This window comes from Delphinus delphis, chromosome 15 (assembly GCF_949987515.2).
Source record: "Delphinus delphis chromosome 15, mDelDel1.2, whole genome shotgun sequence".
In the NCBI taxonomy this organism is placed as follows: Eukaryota; Metazoa; Chordata; class Mammalia; order Artiodactyla; family Delphinidae; genus Delphinus; species Delphinus delphis.
Window position 1 is genome coordinate 67,769,331 of NC_082697.1, and position 12,069 is coordinate 67,781,399.

The window sequence follows — 12,069 nt, forward strand, 5'->3', positions numbered from 1 at the left end:
TATATAATATGAAACTGTTTTTACATGTATAAACAGAATCATACTCTGTTCTGTTAGGAAACTTGCTTCCTTAACAGTATATCTTGGGCATCTTTTCTTGTCAGTATGATGAGATTCACCTCATGCCTTTTAATAGTTTCATGGTTTTCATTGCATAAATATCCCACAGTATAACTAATCATCCTCTGGCATAATGGATCAAAAGAAGTTGCACCTGGTTTTTCATGATTAGAAACTTTGCTGCATTGATGCTTTCGTACATATATTGTGCAATTGGGCAAGATTATCTGTAGAATAAATTCTTAAAAGTTGGATTATCAGGTCACAGGGTATGAACTTTTAAAAGTTTTGCTAGATACTCCTAAATTGCTCTTCAAACGGTTGTATGAGTTTACACGTCCACCCAGAGTGTGTGAGAGTGCCTCTTTCCTAGAAATTCTTAAATAGGATTCCTGCATCTTTTGTCTTTCTATAGGGTGTTTCTGTTCTACTTCCATTTGTGATTTGAATATATCTAGCATGTCCGGGCCTTGGATTCAGTTTCATTGTATGAATAGCAGGGCAGTTTCTTCCCTCAAGAGCTCTTACCTTGGCTTGCCCAGCAGGCGTCACCCCAGAATCCAGGGGATGGACGAATCCTTGCCTGGAACAACGTCTGATGTAGTCAGATTTGCCTTAACTTTTCAGGTTATGCCATGATGTACTAACCTCTTTTACCTGGAATATATTTCTCTCTTTTTTTTAATTTTTTTTTTTTTTTTACTTTTTTATTTTTGGCTGCATTGGGTCTTCGTGGCTGTGCGCGGGCTTTCTCTAGCTGCAGCAAGTGGTGGCCACTCTTTGTTGCGGTGCGCAGGCTTCTCATTGCGGTGGTTTCTCTTGTGGAGCACAGGCTCTAGGCATGTGGGCTTCAGCAGTTGTGGCTCGTGGGTTCAGTAGTTGTGGTTCGCGGGCTCTAGAGCACAGGCTCAGCAGTTGTGGCGCACAGGCTTAGTTGCTCCGTGGCATGTGGGATCTTCCCGGACCAGGGCTTGAACCCGTGTCCCTGCATTGGCAGGAGGATTCTTAACCACTGTGCCACCAGGGAAGTCCCTGGGATATATTTCTGCATTTTGGGAAAGTATTAGTTGTTTCTCTCACACACACACAAATTCACATCATCTTGAAGATGTGGTCAGTGGAAATATTCTGTTAGCACCAAAGATGGAAAACGTAGTATTTAGACATTCATGACTAAAGAAAGGAGACTTCTAGAGGTTTCAACAGAAGTCAGAGCTGCATGTGGGCCTCCTCCGGCTCCTCGTGGTTGACCAGGTCTTTCTTTCCTCAGGACTCTTCTCAGGGGAGCTCCCAGAATGTACCCAGGAGCTGATGATTGACGTCACGAAGAGCTACTACCAGAAGTTTTTGCCCTTGACACAGGTCTAATGTCTCTGCCTTGTGTCTCAAATTCACTTGAGCTCTAAGATGAACTTGGGGACAAAGTGAGCCGGTCAGCATCTACAAAGAGCTCTTGTGTCTTTGACACCTGCCGCCCTCTTTCTTTCTTTTTTTTTTGGTTTAATTCTTTAGAGTTTCTCAATCCTCCCAGGCTCTAAGCTCTTAAGACTTAATAACAGAACGTCTAGAGGAGTTGTCTCCAAATGCTGTGCTTAAACCGTATCTATTAACAGTCACTCCGTACCGTTATGTGTGGAACATGGACTCATCTGTTTCCAGCACTGCCACCCCTTGGTCCTGTGGGTGGCTGGATGGAGCAGTGCATTCTGTCCCAGTGGGGAGGTTGTGATGCTCTTGAGCTGCCCATGGCCATGAGCTACCACAGTGAGCTCTGCTCACAGGGATCATTCAGCTTCCCTGCTGCTCACACATTTGACCAGTTGCCACAGCTGCTGATAATCTGGAAAAGTGTTTTGCGACTTTTCAGAGCCCAGATTCCTGTTGGCTACTAAAACTTGAAGGGAGGGTAGTTAGTATTTCTCTTCTTTCCAGAGTGACCTGAACTGTCATTTTAATTCAGGGTGACTAATAAAAGACTTTCTAGCATCTATTCTAGGGCCTTGGCTTTCACTAAAAGGGGGGCCCTTAGTGTCCAGATTTTATTTTTGCAAGGTCCCAGGTTTGAGTCTCCCACGTGGGTGGACTAGTCTGGCAGCCACTCCTTGCCTCATGGTGTTTGGGGACAGCAGTATATGCCTTATTTCACTGGAGATGTAGCATTTGCGACACTTGCTCCCTGGCCTAAAACCATTCAACCCACCCTTTCTTTGCCATAACCTCACAGTTCAGACCAAAATATCTGTACTTGGGCCCAATCTCATATGTACATGGGGGCCTCTTAAAATCATTCTGGGGGCACAGAGCCCCAAGGAGTAAACGAAGTTGGCAGGGCCGTTCTTATCTTCTGGATAATAGCACAACCCTTCCTGTTCCTCTCTGGCCTCTTGGCTTAGTAGGAAGATATAGGAGTGAAGACCTGAGAAGGCTGGTCTTGCTTGAAGCCCTGATGCTGCTGTGAATGGGGTAGGACAGTTTAGCCTTGAAGGTTAGTATCCAGCAGCAGCTGTCTTGACTTAATATCTGGTTATGGGGTTTGCAAAAAGAGCTGTATGTAGTCATCTCTGCTAGTTCAATGTAAAACTGCTTTCTGGTTTGTCACTTTTTATGTTTGTACATTAGAAGATTGACACATGAAACAAGTCACTTGAAGGTGATCACTGTCCACCTCCAGCGATGGCAGCCTCTTGTGGGCACTTCACTGTGTGCCTGGTGCCCTTCTGCGGGCTTTATATTCACTTGCCTACCTAGGGCTCACACCAACCCTGTAAGCTGGACGTTATCCCCACTTTACTGATGAGGAAAAAATTCAAAGATATTAGATAACTTGTTCCAGTCTTCGTGGTGAAGAAGTGGCTGACCCAGAAGTCACATACATGTGTGCATGTCTGCCTGGCTCTGCAGCCCACGCTCTTCAGGTCTGCCCTGGTACGATGGGACAGTCTGCTGTGTCCTGATACCAGCAGTCTGTGATGGTTGCAGGTTTTTGGGGAGCCATATCCGCCAGCTCCCTTCCCCTTTTGTGCCACCAAAAAGGTGGATCTTGTAGTTGGCAGAGTTTAGATGTGCCCTAGGCTAACCTCTTGCTTCCTAGAGAAATCTTCCAGGGCGTGTCTGACAGATTCCCTTCCAGCCTGTGTTTGAATACCTGCAAAAGGAAGCTTGCCACTTTATACGACTAACTGTTCGTTTTCTTTTTAAATTTATTTATTGAGATATAACTGACATATAAGCTTTTGACTGTCCATTTTGTTGGTGAACAACCAAAATTAAGAGAAAATGGGGTGTTTTTTTTCTGAGTATTTTAAAAATCTTTAAGTAATTTGAGTACATGATTCCAAAAATCCAGTCCAGTTAGTAAAGAAGGGACCTACAATGAAGTAGATTTTCCCAACCCAGAATCCAGTCCCATGTTCTACTTCCCAGGGACAACTACTCAGAACAGTTTTGTGGGTTTTTTTGCGGTACGCAGGCCTCTCACTGTTGTGGCCTCTCCCGTTGCGGAGCACAGGCTCCAGATGCACAGGCTCAGCGGCCATGGCTCACGGGCCCAGCCGCTCCGCGGCATGTGGGATCCTCCTGGACCGGGGCACAAACCCGCGTCCCCTGCATCGGCAGGTGGACCCCCAACCACTGCACCACCAGGGAAGCCCTCAGAACAGTTTTTTTCTTTTCTTTTTTTTTTTTTTCAGAACAGTTTTTGATCTGTCCTACCAGTGGTTAGTCTGCGCTTGGCACAAGCAGATATACACATACACACCAACCTCCGTATTCATACAGATGCGAGCACATGCTAGATGTGCTGTCCTGCACCTTGCTGCTTTTACTTAACAGTACCTTAGAGATTGTTCCATTTTGACACAGACAGGTGATAAAAATAACAACTGTTAACGTTTATGGTGTTACCATGTACCAGGTACTCTTCTGAGTTCTTACCTTTGTTAGTTCCTTTAATCCTCACAATAACCGTGAGGTAGGTCCAGTTTTCCTCCCGAAGGAACAGAGGTAAAGTAAATTGCCCACACTTCTACAGCTAAGGTGATGGTGAATCCAGGCATTCTGGCCCTAGAGCCCATACTTTTAATCATTATGCAGGAATCCCTCCATGTTCTAATACCTTTCATTGCCCAAATTGGATCATTTGACCAGCCCTTGCTGTACAGAAAGCATTTTCAGGCAGGCAAGGAAAAGGGGGTTGGGGATGGGTATTGTTGACCCATCCGGCAATGTCTGCCACAGGCAGGAAACCTAATGCTCCCTCTGAGAAGACTGTCTTCTTGCTGTGGGCCCTGTTGTCTTGCAGCTACAATTGTGATCTGACTAGTTAAATGGGAGCCAGTTTCTTGGGAGAATTATCCTGCTTGCAGTCATTAAATTGCATCATACAGTTCTATACCACATGGTTGCTCTCTATAAAGGAACACAGAAACTAGATTAGACAAAAATCCAATTAGAACGCTTGTTGCAAGTGGCAGAAATCCAGCTTGAACCAATTTAAGCAAAATAAGGGGCTTTATTGGCTTACACAACAAATCACGGAAAGGCTAGCTTGAGAAGCAATGTAATGTGAACCCTGGGCAAGTTAATTAATCTGTCTATGCCCTCCCATTGTAAGCTGTACAGTAGGAGTGACAGTAGCACCCCATAGAATTGGAATGGATTAAATGAGGTACTGCATGTAAACATTGTGGGCAGTTCCTGGCACTTAGAAGCACCCCATAAGTGATAACTTATCATTGCAGGGACAACTATATGCAAGGATTTAAACCCCATCAGGGCTCTTTGCTTTTATATCTTTTTCACCTTCACATTAGTAGTGGTATAGATTGGGCTGCGAACCATCAAAATACAGAAGATTATTTGAATATGAAAGAGAAGGTTATTTTTCACTCACCTAACAGTGCAGCAATAGGCAGGTGGTCCAGGGAAATGTCATCAGGCACCCAAGTTTCTACTGTCTTGTCATGTGGCCACATTTAGCTGCCAGAGAGGCTGTAAATTTAGTGTCTAGCTGAGCAGCCAAAACTCTGAGGAGGGAGGTTCTGGTAGTAGAAGGAGAGGGAGAGAGTGGACGTGGGGAGACAGCAAGCCGGCCCCCCCAGGCCTGTGTGTTGGCTTCCTTTTCTGCTGCTGCAAGTGGGCTTTCTCCATGCATCAGGGCATGTGGCAGCTTACAGCTCCAGATTTGCATCCTTCCAGCTTGGTGACCCTGAAAGAAAGGTTTCCTCCCTCCAGTTCTAATTTGGAAAATTCCAGAGAAAGGTTCTTACTGGTTTGTCGTGAGCCCACTGTGGCCAATAGTGTGTGGCCCTATGATTAACCTGATCTGGGTCATGACCTTTCTTCCATCCCTGCATTGTAGAGAAACAGCAGAGCCCATTTCCAAAACAAGGTGCTGGGAAGACAAAAACAATGGCTACTACGAATAGCCAAGGAGTCTATAATTATGGACTGATACTGTGTGAAAGTGTGTTGACAGTTGTGTGTATCCTAGGAAAAGCCAGCTGGACTCTGTCTCCATGGTGGCTCTCACCCCAGGGACAATCTCTCACCAGACAATTACTTTATAACCCCAGAGAAGAGAGTCGCTTTGTCCTCAGAATACTCCTAGAAGAGTGGAGATGGAAGAGACCTTGGTTGGGACTCTTTCCAGTTGGCTTAGGGCAGAGAGGGGATTATTGGCTCATGTAGCTGATAAGGCCAAGTCTAGAGCTGCCCTTGTGCTGGATCCCAGCACTCACAAAAGCGTCGTCAGGGACCTGTCTCTCTTCAGCTCTTGACTTCGCTTTTCTCTGAGTTGGCTTCATTCTCAAGCCTTCACAATGTGATGCTGCAGCTCCAGTTATTGGTAGAAAGAGCTCCCCTTCTCTGACAGAACCCCTGGACCTGGCTCTCACTGGTCCAGATTGGAGGTATCCAGCCTCAAGTAACCACTGTGGCCAGGAAGATGGAATACACTGATCGGCTGAGCCTGGGGCACATACCCACATGGACTGAGAGTTGGTGCCTGGTGGCTGTGGTGGGGGTGATTTTACCAGAAGAGGAGATGAATGGGTGCCAGGCAGTAAAAATCATCAGGTGTCTAGTTCAGACCTTTTCCCCTTCTCCAGATGTCTTCTTTGCCCAGCCTTATCCCCTGCCCAATCTCTCACTACTCTTGGTCTTAGGGAGTACCTCCTGAGGGGTACCTGGGCCTGGACTGGGGGCACAGAGAGGATGTTGCTTAGCCAAAGTGGAGTGTTCAATAAAGAGCCATTTGGAGGATGCTCCTCTGCCTGGAGCTGCTTCCTCATGGGCCCCATAGCACCTTATGGAAGGGCCCTTGTCAAGGTCTCGGTAGAATTCTAGCTACGTACCTGTGCTCTTGTCTGAGTGCATGCTATCTGTGAGCTCCTGAGGAGGCAGGCGTGAGCCTGTGTGTATCCGGCACATACTTCATGGTTGATTACCTGGATGTGAGTCCCCCTACCCCTGGTCCCCACCCTACCCCAGATAAGTCTCACATTGCAGGATCCTGGGTGCAGGGAACAGGTTGAACAATTGACTTGTGAGCCTCCTGTTGACCGATTCTGTTTCACGTGGCTGCACAGGGCCCTTGTGGTTGGTTGGGATCTGTGGTGGCTTCTGAATTAGTCACTTCTGCATGAGCCAGTTCACTTAGAGCCGAGGCCACAGTGCCTTTCTTAGTGACTCTGGCCCATCTGGGTGATGACAGACTTGAAATGAATCAGACAAACATTGCTCCTATTAACACATCCTGGGAAGTTTCTCAGCTATAAAGCAGCGATCCTGATGGCTAGGGAAGCCTCCCTTGGTGTCTTGGTCTGGCTGGTGTGAGCCCACAGTGTGTCCAGAACGTGGAGCTCCAGCCACGTTCTGACTCACCCTAAGCCATTTGCCAGGAGAGATTGCATCTAACAAAACTAGGGGGTCATATCTAGCTGACTGATATCCTATAGGTAGCTGCTGTGGAGCTGCAAGACCCTTGAAATGGCACTGGCAATATTGGAGCAATGTGTTCAGAGGCCTAGTTATTTCAGAACAGGTGTCAGCAAAATGTCCTGCCAGCTTGGACCAGTCCCCATAAGTCCATGATCACTGAAACACTTCTAGAGCCCCAGTGATGGGACTGTGTTTTTGTAGAATGTGTACTTGCTGCCCCTTGGGGCTAGGAGGGGGGCGCCCTGACCACAGGCTACATCACTCATTTATTCATTTAACAAATACTGAGTGTCAGGCACTGCCCTAGTGGAGAATGAGACAGAGCCAGTCCCTGCCCATAGGGATCTTACAGCTTAGCCCAGAAAACAAAACAGAGTTCTCTGATGGAGGCCTGAGGGGCCCTTCTTGAGGGTCACCATAGTGGTGAAGAGTGTGGATGCTGGGGGCAGCAGATCAAATCCCACCCTGCTGTTTTCTAGCCTTGTGACTTTGGGCAAGTTATCTCACCTTGTGGAACCTCAGATTTCTCATCCTTAAAATGGGGAAGATGTGTAGGGGTCATTATGATGCTTAAATGCATTCGTACATGAGACGCATGAGTACGGGCTCCGGGTAAGCACTCAGTAAATGGTAGTTATGACTACTATTATTAGGAATGATACACCTTATAGTATACTGGGTGTACTATACTATTAGGTATACCTTATACTATTGATATTATTAGAAAGTGAAACTATTGTATAAGGTGCAGCATTCCTATATATATATATTTTTTTAATTAAAAGTGAAATTAAGACCATCTTTCCCTTTATAATCAGTTCACCAGAAAGAGGAGTTGGGAAAAAGAATTGACCCTTCCTTGCTTTGCATCTATGGGGTGCCAGGCACTTATTAGAAAACATTTACTCCTCCCAACTGTCAAAAAAGTAGGGATTTTTACAGCCCATTATACAGACAAGGGAGCCGATCTTCAGAGAGGTTAAGTAAATTTGCCCAATGTCACACAGCTAATAAATGGCTGAGCTGGAATCAAAGCCAAGTCTTTTTTTTTTTTTTTTTTTGCGGCATGCGATCCTCTCACTGTTGTGGCCTCTCCCATTGCGGAGCACAGGCTCCAGACGCGCAGGCTCAGCGGCCATGGCTCACGGGCCTAGGCGCTCCGCGGCATGTGGGGTCTTCCCGGACCGGGGCATGAACCCGTGTCCCCTGCATCGGCAGGCGGACTCTCAACCACTGCGCCACCAGGGAAGCCCCAAAGCCAAGTCTTATCTGACTGCAAAGTCCATGTTTTATGCAGCAAAGCACTTGGCCCTGAGGACTGCACTTTCTGCTCTGTCAGTGTTAGTCCTTTGCTTTCCTGAAGTTTTTGCTGGCGGGTTGGCCACACCTGCTTTCATTATGCACTCTGACTTGGACCCTGAAGTACGAAGAGGTAGCACAGGACATCCTGCTTCCCCGAGGAGACTAAATAGCTTGTTCTGTATCTCCAAGGCCATTGGGCATCAGGCACATGGTTCATGCATATGAAAATCATTCAAGAAAGAGAGACACAGGAATGGAGTCCACACCTCTGACTTTCAAACCTTAGGTCTGAAGCCCGTGGGTTTTCTTGGCCCTGCCAACTTGTCTCTTCAGCTGCATTCATCTCAGCCTTTGGTGTCTGATGGGTGCACTTTCTGATTTTTGGTGGAAGTAGCAAGAGCCTGAGGTAGCAGTATGGCCAGAGGAGAGGGGAGAACAAGAAAATATGAGAGACCCAGGAACTGAAAAGTCCTGTTGAAGACTCTTTTTTTTTTTTTTTTTTCTGTTGAAGACTCTTGAGCTTCCTGGGAATAGGTACAGGTTCTTTTTATTTCAGTAGTAATAATAATAATAACAACAACAACAACAGCCATGTGCTTGGTATTGTTTGAAGTACTGTCCTCATAGAATCTCTTCACAAAAACCCTAGGAGATAGGCATGTCATCTCCTAGTTGGAATCCTAGGAGATGGGCACAGTAATTATCCCCATTTTATAGACCTGAAAATTGAGGCACAGAGAGGTTAAGTCACTTGCCTGAAGTCACACAGCGTTTGAACCCAGGGTTTCTTAAGTTCATGAGCTTAACCAACACATCGTATTTGCTTTTTGGTAGGAGTGAATGAGCAAGTGAGTGAGTGAACCAAATGAGTTTGGGATTTGGTTCTTGCCAGAACAACAAGGCCCTGAGAGGCAGTGTACAGACAGGTGTGCTTTGGAGTCAGCAGAGTTGGGTTGTAATTCAAGCTCTGCTATCTCCTGGCTACATGACCTTGGGCAGGTAACCTAATGTACAAGTGCTCATTTCCTCATCTTCAAATGGGAGTAGTAATCCTTTTCTTCTAGGGTCTTTGTATGGCTTAAATTAGATCATCTCTGTAAAGCTCTTAGCCCCGTGCCTGATGTATAGTAAGTCCATAGGGCTCACTGTTAGTAGTAGTATTACTGGTACCATGCAAATAGATTGTATTAACATGGCACACTTGCAGCTATATAAAATTGAAAGTCCATGTTGACAAGGACTAGAAGGGAATATGAAAACAGCTGTTAAAGGATGAAAGGGAATTAAAGTTTCTTCAATGCTTCATCATTTTTTTAGTAAATGTTCCTAAATGGAATAAATAAAACATACATGCAGTGGGTACTCAACAGGCCTTTGAATGTATGTATGAAAAACAGTCTAACTTTAAAAAATTTTTAAATTTTGTTCGGCTGCGCTGCATGGCTTGCGGGACCCTAGTTCCCCGACCAGGGAGCGAACCCACATCCTCAGCAGTGAAAGTACTGTCCCAACCACTGGACCACCAGGGAGTTCCCTGACTTTTTTTTAATTGGTTGAATCCATTCCTTATAAATCATACCTTATGATAGTGGATACCCTTGAGGCGTTGTAATTGAAAGGGGGCCTGTGCAGAAAAGAGTTAACACTGCAGGCCTGTAATGATAGCCCTATAAATGCTGAATTTCCTACTAGGGGTTTGTGTAAATTTGCAATGAGAGAAAAAGGGAAGTTTTTAAAAAATGGCTTTGTATTTTGTGGTTCTTGTATCTGGATATATGATAAAATTGATTTAAAATGTTACATGCTTATAATTTCATAAATGCTAGAGGAACCATCTCAAACATGCAAAAATGAAGAAGGTATTGGTGGAGTACAGCTTCCTTGCTTTTACCATCAAGGGGTGGGTTGGAATTTAAATTCTTTGGGTGTTAGAACTAGGACAAGTCTCTGTAACTAATGATTTTTCCTATGATTTGTGTCTGTTCGAGCCTCTGGAAAGAGGGTGACAACATGAAAGGAGAGGCAGTCTCTGGATGGAAATACACATTTGGATTTTGAAAAAGCAGTTAAATTGATAATAAGCCGTGTTGAAATCAAATATCTGACCCTTAGAGCCTGATGGCTGTCCAGTTTGATGTGCATGTTTTTGAGTGGGTCAGTTTGGACTCTGAGACTGACAAGATAAAAAGGAAGCCTTGCTTGTCACTTGGACTTGGACCGTGGCTGTTCGGCACTGCAGCACGCCTTTGCTGGTCCTGAAAGCACCTGGCTTGATTGGAATCCCAAATTCACTGATCCTAATTGCTTGGGCCTGACTCTAAGCTGAAACCTGACCCTGGCTGTCATGCAGTTTCAGCCGCAGCAGGAGGTGTGCTGCGCTGAAAGCAGACCCAGGCTCCGTGAACAGGACTCAGACCCTGGGACCACTGGAGATTACGACCCCTTCTGTGGAGCTCTAAACGATGAAAATATACATCGTGGATGCTGGCTGCACCAGCTGGGTCACATACAATACCCGTAAGAAGGGGCCTGTTCTCTGATGGGACCATCTAAAATCAAACTGCTGATCAGCTCTTTACATCTAATGCAGAGGCTAATTGCATCCTAACTTGTGATCCCTACCACAGTCTGCAAGTTGGAGGAGGGCACGTCACAGGGACTTCCACCCCTCTGCCTGCTTTTGACAGATCAGACTCTGGGCCTTCTCTGGGGGGCAGCTCACTGCTGTTGATTTGTGTGTTTGGCGTTCTGGATTAGCTGCAACTTACTGCGATGGGCTGATAGCCTTACTCTACCTCCTCACGTTTCCCTCTCTACACACACCTTAGTAAGGTAGATGGATTATTCAGATGTATCCGTCTCTGGAAAGGGATTGATCTTTTCTAGGCTTTCTCTGGATAAAAGGGGTGGGAGGTTATATAAACCCACTTTGAAATGTTTTAAATTCAGGATTTCACCCTCTGTTAGTTTGCTAGGGCTGCCATAACAAAGTAGCACAGACTGGATGGCTTAAACAATAGAAATGTATTTTCTCTGAGCTCTAGAGGCTAGACATCCAAGAGCAGGAGTTGGCACGTTTCTCCTAAGGCCCCTCTCCTTGGCTTGCAGCTGGCAGCCTTTTCACTGTGTCTTCACATGGTTGCCCCTCTGTGAGTGTCTGTGTCTTAATCTCTTCTTATAAGAACACCAGTCATATTGGATTAGGGCCCACCCAGATGACCTTATTTTACTTTAATCACCTCTTGAAAGGCCATATCTCCAAATACAGTCACATTCTATACTGGACATTAGGGTTTCAACATATAAATTTGGGGAAAACACAATTCAGTCCATCACATATCCTGATCAATTCCTGAATATCTTTCTGGTTAAACTGTATTAAAATATTTATCTGCAAAAATATTCTGTACCTCTTGCATACAGGTCTCTGGATGAAAGGCCTGGATGAGAATAAGAGATGATTGAAAAAATGTAAAGTTAGGATTGCTGATCTGCGGGGCATGCTGATTTTGAAACAATGAGAAAAAACAGAACCTGGCAGCTAGGGAGCTTTGGGGAAGTGGCGGGGTGGTGGGGGAGTGGGTGGCGGGGGGGGCATTTATGATCTTTGTTTCTCAGAAACAAAGGAAAAGGAAAGCTCCCAGTGCTGCCTTTCCATGAACGAAAGGCATAACTGAGATCCATATTGCAGGTTGGTCTCACCCTTTTGTATGGGGTCCTACTGATAATAATTTTGCTCTAAAGTGGATTTGGCCTTTAAGGGCCAAG

The 12,069-nt window shown here is 45.6% G+C and overlaps 1 protein-coding gene across 1 annotated transcript in view; it reads left to right on the plus strand.

Annotated features, from left to right (window-relative positions):
• DCTN5 (dynactin subunit 5) overlaps window positions 1-11,861 on the plus strand; it is a 30,765-nt gene extending 18,904 nt beyond the window's left edge. The window contains exon 6 of the mRNA XM_060031921.1: window positions 1,331-11,861. Within this exon, the coding sequence (XP_059887904.1) occupies window positions 1,331-1,428 (98 nt within the window). The 3' untranslated portion in view covers window positions 1,429-11,861. The remainder of the gene's footprint in view (window positions 1-1,330) is intronic.
• The last annotated feature ends 208 nt before the right edge of the window (window positions 11,862-12,069 follow it).